General features: G+C 42.0%; 1 protein-coding gene across 1 annotated transcript in view; it reads left to right on the top strand.

Moving 5' to 3' along the window:
* Positions 1-12,037, top strand: part of NGDN (neuroguidin) — a 579,874-nt gene that overhangs the window by 462,541 nt on the left and 105,296 nt on the right. Inside the window, exon 7 of the mRNA XM_044058154.1 lies at positions 7,319-7,451. Within this exon, the coding sequence (XP_043914089.1) occupies positions 7,319-7,451 (133 nt within the window). The remainder of the gene's footprint in view (positions 1-7,318; positions 7,452-12,037) is intronic.

Raw genomic sequence — 12,037 nt, 5'->3', positions numbered from 1 at the left:
GAATAACAGAAAAAGTATTATGAGTTAATGTATATGGAAATTCCAAAGTCTTCTGCTAACCTCCCTGTCATGGAGTCTTTGAAAGACATCTTTTTGTCAGTTTCTGTAACCCCTGAATCCCAGCATCCTGCACCTAAGAAGCTAGGCAGGTTCTATAAAGTACCTGACATGCTTACGTAGTTTGTCAAAAACCCTTCCTTTGACCCAGCAATTATTTTTACAGAATCACATAAAGCTTCCAAATTGCTTCCTTTCTCTAATGCTTTACCAAGTGACAAAGATAACAGGGTCAGAGATGTATGGGAAGAAGGTCTTCTTTTCTGCCGCTTTGCCTTTTTTGCTGTTAGATACCAGGCTGACATAACTACATATGTAATTTGTATTTCTGACAGCTTGGCTAAACTGATATCAAACATAGTGTCAGTGGTACAGCAGGTATCACATTCACCTTTTGTGCATAAGGATATGGGTTCTATTCCCACATTAGATAGGTAGATTACTGACACTGCAATGCAGCATAAGGGCAGTACTGCACTCCTGAGTGTGTCTTCCTTCTGTTGAGATGTTAAACCAAGGCCCCATCTGCTTGAGTTGGTGGTAGCTCAGGTGGATGTAAAAGATCCCATGCCACCTATTGAAAAGAGTAGGAGAAGTTCCCTAATGCCCTGGGCAAATTTCACCTAATAATAAAAATACCACCTCGAGACTACCCTGAAAAGAGGCTACTAGCCTAGCAGGACTAACACAGTCAGCAAAGGAAAATAAAAATAAATATCTGAAATAGACACTAGTCTTTTTTTCATAATATGCTCAGTTCTGTCATGCAAGTTGCGAAGCATTCCATGACATGTGGGTATGATGATTCCAATGCTTCCTTTATTCCTAAGAACATATGTATGGTTTTATCTACAATTTCTACCTGTTGAGTTTATGGCCAAACTGATGACTGCTCCTTTAGATAAGAATAATTTATTTGTTTCCTGTTCTGCTGAAATATTATAAACAAGAAAAAAAATAATGCAAGGTGATAATCAATTTTTTTCTTTTCCACGTTCCTTAGTTCCAGAGGAACTACCCCCCACAAAACCCAAAACTATTCTTAACAGAAAGGAAATACATTTTCTAAGAAAAAATGGCAGGAAAAAAACAGTTTGATTTCAGGGATTTAAGGAATCCTTTTCAGACAAAAGTTCCAGCTTTTGATTATTTTCATACCCCATTCTTCCTTTCCTCCCTCCCTCTCTCCCTTCATCCTCAGCCAGTCCCTATCCAACCTTTCTGGGAGATGCCGTTGCTGTCTTCCCATTAGAGAACACTGGCATCAAATGTTTGGGTTTTGGACATCATAAAGACTGGGTACAAATTTCACTGGAATTCTATTCCAGTACCATCAGAAATTCCCCAAGTCCCTTCAAACCAACAACACCTGGTCATTCCAATCCTGTGCAACCTCTTCCCTCGAGGAATTATAGAATCTGTTCATTCCCATTAAAAAGGTAAATGACTTCTGCACCAGAATTTTCTTTGTCCCAAGAAAAGAAGGCATGTGGAGAACAGTACTGGGCTTAGTTTTAGAAAGGTGTTTAGAATAGATATGAAAATTTAATATGCTGACTCTCCAAAAGTGTTTTTCTCTGATTTTCGACCAAGCCTTTTTGGTTGTCTTGGATCTAAAGGATTCCTATCTGCATATCACTATCCAAACAACAGAAAATTCATAGGATTTTTTGCACTGGGATGTCGCTTTCAATTTATTGCTTTGCCTTTTGGAATGTGTGCAGCACCAAGAATTTCACAAAGTGCTTTGCTTCTGTCATATTCTGCAGGCTGCAAGGTATTCACATCTCTCCATGCTTAGACGATTTCCTGATTCAGGGCACTTCAGTTTAAATGATTTTCCAAGATTTACAATTCAGAGCCAGCATGTTTCTCCACCTAGGATTCACTTTGAATGTCAAGAAATCCACCCTGAAGCCCAGCCAGTCTCCGGTATTTCTAGGATGCCTTCTGGATACTTACAGCATAACATTCCTTCTTCTGGAATGATCCAGTCTCTGACAACCTACTTTTCTATCCCTCACATATCTACAGAAGACCTCTGCAAGAGTGATTCTGAGAGCCCTAAGATTCATACCATTCACAATTCAAATATTTTTTTTTTGACAGATTCCATAGGAGGAAAATTCAGTGGTACCTCATATCAATTTGTTGCTTTTCTTGTCTTTACTGCCAAAAAGAACTGTTTTGGTTAGTCAAGTCAGATGTTCCCTTTCTTGTTACTTCTTCCGTTCAAAAGGTCTCAACAGAGGACAGAACCCATTCAAAGGGCATCATAGTTTATGGGAGTTATGTCCAAAAAATACTGGTGCAAAGATATATACATCAAAGAGATGTAAGCCCTGATGTTTTTCATATTGACATTGCTTCAGTAGCTTAAACTATATGGTTTATATCTTGCACAGGATATAACAGCCAGCCATCTTCCAAAGCTGCAGGACACCTTCCACGTGCCCAAACCATTATTCCACTCAAGCTTAAGCTGACTAAAAAGACAGGTTTGAGTGCCAAGCCTTCAGAGATTTCCTACTGCCAAAGAGAGCCTTATTTTCTGGACAGCAGTCTGCTTTTTCCATTGCTGGGCAGATACGTTTCTCTTGGAGAATATCCTTCTTCCACATATTATTTTTAATCTTTTGCTGTCATGTATGTGAAAGTACTTTTAAGCTTTGAATGTGTGCTTTTATTGACTGTCACACAGCTTTGCTGTAATTTTAAATGGGAGCACACTTTTGTGTTTGACAATTTAAAAGTTGATTTAAACATTCTAAAGCCATTGTTTCTGTGCAGCGACTGTGTTTAAATTGTTTTCTGAGGCTGGTAAAGTGTATTAGAGTGCTTTTTACTGTGTTTTTATTAGGAAAAGTGACTTCATACTAATGACATTTTACTGGCTTGTGCTACTTAGTTTCCACGGGAAAGAGGCACCATTTTCGACTTGACCATGGAACAAAACTCCTTTTCTTTGGTCAGTCCTTCTTCCATCCACAAAACAAAAAAGTTAACTAAGCAGCCTTTGCCACCACAGCAGGCTAGCAGTTTACCTCAGCCACAGGGAGGTGACTGTGCTGTTGTCAATGCTGATTCCTCATGCCACTCATCTTTTTTCTCTGGCTTCCTTTCTGTTGCCCATACAGCTAGTATGGATGGTAATGTCATCTGCAGCTGTTGTGGTACCCTTACTGGCAAGGGAGAGCCACTTTTGTTGTTGTGAGAAGGGTCAAGAAAGGTGCCGCTACTTAACTGAATGTTGTGCCAATCCCTGGAGAAGCTGTTCCTGCCATTAAAAATACAGTTTACCCTAATTTTCCTGTCAAAAACAATAATGAAAACTAAATACATACATCTTCTCTTGCTCCCAATTTCACCGGACAGAAGTAAAGTCTGGCTCAGGGTATTGTACAGGCTATTGACTCTTCTTCTTATCAGGTGGTTTCTGGTAAGGGAAACCCTCTGTTGCAGAGAATATCAAAAAATGTGATGAAAGGGGTCAGCTTGTACAGGGGATCTCTGGGATTTTTCAGCCTTCTGTCTCTAAATTTTCCAAATGTTTTTCTTCTCCCTCAACACATTTTGTTGTCAATAAACAAACCAGTCTCAGCAAAATGCTGGTAAGCAGACGTTAAAAAAAAAACAGTGACCGGGATGTTCCAAAAAGAAAGCAGGACCCCACCCCCACCAAATAAAAAGCAAAGGTCAGTCAAATAAGTCAGAATGACTAGTTAAGGGACAGCAAAGACACACAAGCACATAAATGTAAAAGGGCACTTTACGTTATCAAGACACTCAACTCTTTTAAATACCTTTGGTCCTAGAGCCACTTCAGGTTGTTACAGACAATACCACAGTGATGTGGTAAACAAACAAGCAAGCAAGAGAGAACCAGGTCTTACCCACTTTGCAGACTAGTTATGTTAACATGGGATATAGCTTTACAGCACAGTCTCACTCTACAGGCTTTTTCTACATTGGGGGGGGGTGATTACCACAAGCTTCCTTAACAGACACAGGAGTGCTTCATACAGCCCGACTTCAAAAAACTTTAACTGATTGCCCAGATAATACAATCTTAATACCTTTTAGGCACTTGTTTACTGAGGACATAAAGCAGGTAGTAATAGAGACAAGAAAGCCTCCTAAGAGAAAATCTTATATTAGCAAATGGAAAAGGTTTTGTAGTTGGTACAGGCAACATAACCAGTGTCCAAGCAAGACTAGTGTTTCTCTAGTTTTGCGGTATGTATGCAAGTTAATTTCCTGTGGTTTGTCTTACTCATTTTCAAGGTTCATTTGTTGGCCATTTCAGCATCTCTGCCCATGGATTCCCTTCTTTCAAGGCTTTCCTATGTCAAAATGTTTTTTCAAGGAGATTTTGCATAAGAGATCACCAAGAAAATCAGTGTCTCCTTCTTGGGGTCTTAATTTTGTGTTGTAGATGGTAACATTTGCTCCATTTGAACCAGCTGATATGGCTGACTTAAGGTTCGTAACATGGAAGACATTTTTGCTGGTTATGCTGACCTCTGCAGGAAGAGTATCTGAGTTGCTAGCTCTTATGGTGGGTCAAACTTGTATCACTTTCCACAGAGACAGGGTTTCCATGAGAACTAATCCTTTAATGTTTAAAGTGGTATCTAAGTTTACTGTAAGCCAAACTATACATCTTCCTGTGTTCTTTCCTGAACTCAAAAAATAAGTGAGAAAAGGATACTTCATACCTTGAGTGTCCCCAGACAACTCTGATACTATCTTAACGGAACAAAATTTTAGAACTTCCAGTCAATCGTTCATTTCGTGTGAAGGTAGGAAGGAACAATCAGTGTCAAAGCAGACTATTTCCAAATTTTCTTGGGCTGTTACCATTTTTTTATTCCCACCATAACAAAACTATTCCAGACAGGGTTAAGGTCCATTCTACCAGGGCCTTGGCTTCATCTGTTGCTTTTTGGAAAGGTTTGAACTCTAGAAGCAGCAGCATAGTCCTCTGTGCATACTTTTAAAAAGCTGGATTCCTTCTTAGGTCTAGGGCAGGCCTGGATCCACATCCTTCCTCCTACCAGTCAAAGTTATGGTAATGTACACATATAGCTAAGGCTACTGCAGCAGTGATTCATATGCTGAACAAGGTGCTGCTGTGCAAGTAAACTTACCATAACAGTTGAAGTTTGAAACCTGGCTTTTTACTTGGTTCATCGTAAGCTAGCAGTTTGGGCATGTGGAATCTTTGGAAGCTGCATGGCTGTTCTATCCTTTGCAGGATATAGCCTATATAGCTTAGGCTACTGCAGCAGTGATCATTCAAACATCTACTGTTGCGGTAAATTTACTTGTACAGCTGTACTTTCTTCGCCTTCCAGACACTTTATTACCTTTGGACTCCTGGGCCTCTTCATATTTTAACAGACAATATCACAGTTATGATACACCAACAAACATATGGTAAGTCTTATCACATTTTCAGGCTTGCTATCGATGGCTTAAACTTCACAGTACACGCAGTCTTTAGCTTCACGTTGCGTACATCTCCTCAGAAATGGATTTGATGGCAGATTGTTTTGAGCTGATCCATGGCAGACCCTCACAAATGGATAGTGAGCCAAGAGAAATTCCTGAAAATTGTCTCTGTCAGGAATTCCCCAGATAGATCTCTGCCTCCAGTCTGGACAAACCGCTCAGACGGACTGTTTTACTCTTAAGCTCCATGCAAGGAAGCTTGGAAAATGAACGCCTTCTCCTTTCCATGGAAAGAGAAATTCTTGTACGTCTTCCCTCCCCTCCCTTTCCTTTCATTCCAAAGGTTTGTTTTTGATGATTCAGAAAGGCAGTCCAAGGACACTGTTGGAGACACCCTTTTGGCCCAGGGAGCATTGATCTTCTCTTCTTTTTCATTTAGCCAAGGGCAGTCACCACAAGTTATTCCAGAAGATGAAATTGCTCACACAACAAAAGGACTCTCTCATTCATCTGAACCTAAAGACTCTGAACCTCACAGTTTGGGACGACAGGCTTTTAATTCATTTCAGGCACCTTTACAGGAAGTGTTAGAGGTAAAATAAAAGGGGGGGGGGGCTAGGAAACCTGACTTAAGAAAATCATATATTTCTAACTATAAAAGTTTTTCTGTATAGTGCTGCAGTGGAGGACAGGGCCCATATGAAGTGGGAATCCCCACTATCATCAAATACGTGTGCGAGCTGCTCAACTCAAGAGTTGTATACACCTTTATCAAGGTGCACATTTCATTCTGCGTGCCAGTTGCTCCCCACTCATTCTTCACATTATAAGGTCAAGCAGTTTATTCTTAAAGGTGTCCTCCATATCAGTCCTCTAGGATGCCCTCTTCCTCCCTGGAACCTGAATGTTGTTAATGAAAAGATGACCTTTTCACATTTTGAATAGTTATCTTGCACATATTTAAAAATCTGTACTTGGAAACAGTTGTATTAGTGACCTTAACATCTGCCTAGAGGGTTTCTGACCTATAGACTCTCATTTGGACTCCTCTTTTCTTTTTTTTTTCTTCATAAGGACAGGGTTAGCCTCAGGACTAACCCTGCTTTCTTGCCTAAAGTTGTAACAGAAATGTTTATAAGTCAGTCTACCTGCATTTTTCCCAGTTTGCAAAATAAAGGGGAAAAATCGCACATTTGCTAGATGTCAGCAGGCAAGCAGGCAAATTAGAATCTATCCGAATAAGACAAAAATAATTAGAATGTCTAATTGTTTTATTTCTTTTGAAGTAAAACAGGGCACGCCTTCTAGTTTCCATGCAAACTATTTTGCTTTATACTAATTGTACCATGGTAAAATTTCTCAAGTTCTTAATGCCTTTCCTTTTTTCTTGAAGTGGATCTATCTTTCTTTTCCCCTCTTCTTTTTTTCATATGTTTATTGGAGTATATCTTCCTGTAGTATTAGCCTCAGTCTTTTTTCTTGTAGCAAGAGAGCTATGATGATTTTCTCAGACACGTTTAAGTACCAGTACACAGTCTCATATAGGTTGCAAGACGGATGTACAGGCAAGAGGATGTCGCCTAAGGTTTTGTAGCCTGCCAGACGTACACAATGTAATTTTTTTTTTTTTTTTTTTTTTTTTTATTGTATAGGTTTTCTATTTTTTTTTTTTTCTTTACTGTTTTCTTTCCGCCCATGTTATTTTCTTTTTTCAAATTGAAGAACCTTGTATCCTGAAGATGTAATACATTTTATTTGTCTTATTTGATGCCACTGTAAAATTATCATTCTACAAATTCTCTTTCAGCTAAGTGAATCAGAGGATGAAAGCAGTTATGATGATGAAGATGGGAGTGCAGACAGAAAGGATTCTAAAATGAAAAAGCCAAGAAGTCACATCAAGAAATATGTCCCTCCTAGACTGGCACCAGTCCATTATGGTACAGAAGTTATTTCAGTTGCCTAAGTAGAAATTTTTTTTTTTCATTTGGGTATGTCAACAAATGGTGCAGGGCTCATTGGCTGAGGTAACAGCACAAGCCTGCCACATTGACAAGGTTTTTCTTATGTGTTACAGATGTGCAGTTATCAACTGTCATTTTTATTAATGTTGAAGTATTGTCCCTCATGCAAGTTTTAATTAATATCTGCTGCTGTTGAATATACAACCCTGATGTGATTTGATTTGCACTGTGTTGGCTAAGAGCACTGCCAAAGTCCTCTGGTACTTATGTTTCTTATCCATTAACTTTTCATCTCCTCTCTGCTTTTTTTATCTCCTGCTGCAACTCCTCCACCTCTTAAACAGTATGCCCTGCGGTTCTTCCGTTTCTGATATTCTTCGTGTTTCACTGTTGCAGTCATCACACTTGGGTTATCCTGCCAGGGGTAGGCCTCAGTTGGCCTGAATACCCGAGGCTTAGTATTTCTGTGTCGGTTGCTGTCACTTCAGGACTTGACATCAGGTCGTCAGTGGTATAAAAACAGGCAGCCGATGCCATTACATTGGTCTTTCTTGCTGCGGTGCCCAAAGCCGAAGCAGTTCGCACGAGTGCCGGTCAGCCGCCACCTGAGTTTTTTGTTGCCGAAATTGAAGTTGAAGTCTACTAAAGCTAAGTACCCCATTGGTGATCCTTTTTTCTTGCTCTAACCAATGTCAGAAAAAGTTAACAGTCGTCTTGCCTGTGGAAAGCAAATATCACACCGAGATTTCCATTCTTACTGCGTCACCTGTTTAGGCCCAGACTAACCTGTATCTAGATGGCGGTTTTGTGCTTTGTTCAACGTCCGAACTGTTCGGCGTCAGGCCCTTATTGTAGCTAAATACTTTCGTTCGTGATCTCTGTATTCTGAAATGGCTTTGGTAAGCCATCCGACTACCGATATTCTAAAAAAACATAAGGATAAAGACCGAGACAGACCGCACAGGTCCAAAACTGCCGATGCTTCTGTTAAGCTAGTCACCAGTTCGCTGGTGCTCAGTGAGGCACTATTCGCAGCCCCTGATGCCCGCTTCAGTGGATTCACAGGCCACTACCGAGAACTTTTCAGAGTCCATTAGAGACTCTTCTTTGTCTATGGAACCTGTGTATGTCTCTATCTTGGATGGGTCCGGTGTTGCTGTGCAGGTACCGGCTTCTGAGGAAGTTCTTCGCACTACCGATATTTGACACAAACCGACGACGACTTTTGCATCTTCAGTTCTTTCTAAAACTACTGAGTTTCTAAGGCCAAGAGTACGAGCTACGCCTAAAAAACCGACAACCCTAACTCAAGCGCCTGCTTCCTTGCCACAGTCACAGATGCTTAAAATGGCGGAACACCTCATCATGCTGATTAGGGGAAGCCATCCTTCTCCTGCTACAAGAAAAAGAGACTTGTCCCCAGTAGCTTTATCTGACCAAGAGTCCAACAGCTCTGAGGTTTCTGATTATGAAGACATGCCCTTATCTGCCTGTGAGGATTCAGATGCAGAGGAATCCGTTCATTTTGCTTACCCTCCAAAGGATTTTGCTTTTGGTGAAACCCTACATACTTTGAGAGAGTATTTCCATTGGGATTGCCAGGATTATCCTCAGTCTAAAAAGAGACTTGGGGTAAATTTTTAGATTTACCACAGCACAGACCCTTGCCTGTCCCTCCTGTTCTGGATGTTGTGGATGATGTCTTTATGGAATCCAGTCTAAGTCCTGATACTTTACCGCCTGCTCCCAGGAAACCAGACAGGTACTGCAGAGTCCCCCAACTCACACAAATTTCTCTTCAGAAATCCTACTGCTGACCCAGAGGTCATCTCCCAAGGACCTAAAGGAATAAAAGCAACTACAGCTAAGAATACCACCCCCTTGGAAAGGGATTCCTGAGCTTTAGACAAATGGGGTAAAAATGTATACACCTCTGCAACTCTTGCCATTCGAGCATTAACTTGTCAGTTCCACATGCTGAAATACCAGCAACGTACTATGGAACTTGTTAAGCAAAAATGATCTACCTTCCCTGACATTGCAGAAACTAAAGAATTACAGGAGCTTATGCATTCTGCAAGCCAAGTCAGTAAGCATACCCTGCAATGTGGGTTTGACGCTCTAGAAGCATCTTGCAGGTTCTGTACTTAGAAGGCATGCCTGGCGTAAGGAGCAGAACTTGCTAGACCATGTCAAATCAAAATTATTGGACGCACCTCTGAACAAGGACAATCTGTTTGGCACCAAAGCAGAAGAGGTTTTAAAAAAGATGAAAGAAAAAGCTAAGTCTGTGCAGGCAGTCAAAGATTGTTTGCAATTGCAGCCTCCAAGATTCAGTTGGCATTACCCCTCAAAACATTGGTCCTTTCCAGCCCACTCAAGGCCACCTCAAACTAGACCTACGGGAAACAGACCCCCAGACTACAGTCTCAGGGTATGCAGAGATCTAAGCAATGGAGTACCTCCACTTCTAAAACAAGGAGTGCTAAGCCACCCCCTTATGGAAAGAATTCACAATGACTTCTCAACTCCTCCCCTTTGCCCAATTGCTCGTGCCCCTAGGAGGAAAACTTGCCCACCATGCAAAAAAACTGAACCTCCATCACCAATGATTGATGGGTCCTCAACATAGTATCCCAGGGGTACAAATTTTATTTCCACATGCTGCCAACCCCAAAAGGGTTCCCAGACCTTCCTCTAAACCAGTGAGCAGAGGTACAAAACCAAGTTCAGTCCCTGCTCCCCATAAGGGCAATTCAGCCTGATCCTGCAGAACAGATAGGCCAAGGTTTTTATTCCAGACTTTTCCTGGTACTCAGAAAAAGAGGGCACCTGGTGCCCAATCTTAGATCTATCCATTCTAAACACCTTCCTGGTGGTACCAAAATTCAGAATGCTCACCCTACAGCAGCCTCTCCCTATGCTGTCCGAAGATGCTTGGTTAGCCACCCTGGACCTAAAGGAGACCTATCTGCACATCCCAATCAGGGCCTCCTGCAGGAAATATCTACATTGTGTGGCAGGATCTATGCATTATCAGTTCTCTGCACTTACCTTTGGCTTATCCACTATTCCCACAGTTTTCACAAAATGCCTGGCTCCAGCCATTGCCTATTGCAGACAGAGAAATATTTAAATCTACCCCTACTTGAACAATTGCCTGATTCAGACAGACAATCAGGAAAAGCTGTTGCAGCACCTGACATTTGTAAAGGACCTTCTAACCTCCCTCCGGTACACTATTAACGAAAAGAAATCCAAATTAGTCCCCAATCAAAAAATTGTATTCCTGGGAGCAAGCTTGGACACAGCATCCCAGATGGCATTCCTTACTCCAGAAAAACAAGCCTATCTGACAGGCTACTTCTCTCAAATGGCCACCAGAACCCAGTTGTCTGGAAGGAGAATCCTGCATTCTACCAATTCCATATGCCAGACTGCATATGAGGAAACTTCAATGATACTTAAAAGTCTTTGTTGCCAACTTTCTCAGGACCTGGAAACTATCACACCTATGATGCATAGTCTAAGGAAAGAGTTCCTTTGGTGGGCAGCTACATGCAACCACAACAAGGGGCTCCCCTTTACACAACCCCACGCTGCCCAGACCATAACCGCAGATGCATCAGACTATGCCTGGGATGCACATCTGGATGGCAGGTGCATTCAGGGCCACTGGAGCCCAAATCAAATTCCTCTGCACTTCAACCAAAAAGAGATGCTAGCTGTTCAGCATGCTCTGACAACTTTCAGATCCCTACTGTCTCTAATAAAACCGACACCACAGTGATGTGGTATATCAACAAGCAGGGGGGAACCCACTCTGCAGGCTAGCCATGACCCTGTGGAACATGGCCTCAGCCATGCATATTCACCTGCAAGCTCAATTCCTGCCAGGCAACCAAAACTCTCTAGCAGACATCTTAAGCAGAACTCTCCTAGACCCACACAAGTGGCAATTAAACCACAACACCTTCAGGCTTGTGACCCAGAAATGGGGTACCCTGAAGGTGGACCTATTTGCTTCCCCATACAACCACCAGCTCAGCAAATTCTGCACCAGGGAACCTCACAGCAAGGCCTGGAAAGTGGATGCCCTATCCTTCCAGTGGGCAAACCTCTCAATCAATGCATTTCCCCCTCTTCCTCTTCTTACAGAGAGTATTACTCAAGATAAGGGAGGAAAGACCAAGGGTAATCCTGATTGCCCCAGACTTGCCATGCCAACACTGGTATCCACAACTGTGCAGTCTGTCACCATTGCCTCCCTGGCACCTCCCCCTGATCCCAACTCTCCTGATTCAGCAGGAGGGACAGTTCTTGCATCCGCAATTGCAGACCCTGAAACTCATCCTGGCTTATTTCTTGACTTCTCCTCCAGTGGCCAGCCTAAGCAAGCAGGTACTGGATGTCATACATGAAGCCAGATGACCCAGTACAAGAAAATCCTATGCTGACAAGTGGAAAAGGTATTGTTCCTGGATCCACACTAAAGGAGCGGATCCAGCACAGCCCTCCTTACCTCTCATCCTGGATTACTTAGCAGACCTACTCCACAGGGG

Source organism: Protopterus annectens, chromosome 16.part0 (assembly GCF_019279795.1).
Source record: "Protopterus annectens isolate FY-2018-M chromosome 16.part0, PAN1.0, whole genome shotgun sequence".
NCBI lineage: Eukaryota > Metazoa > Chordata > Ceratodontiformes > Protopteridae > Protopterus > Protopterus annectens.
This window is presented reverse-complemented; position numbering and strand designations above follow the sequence as displayed.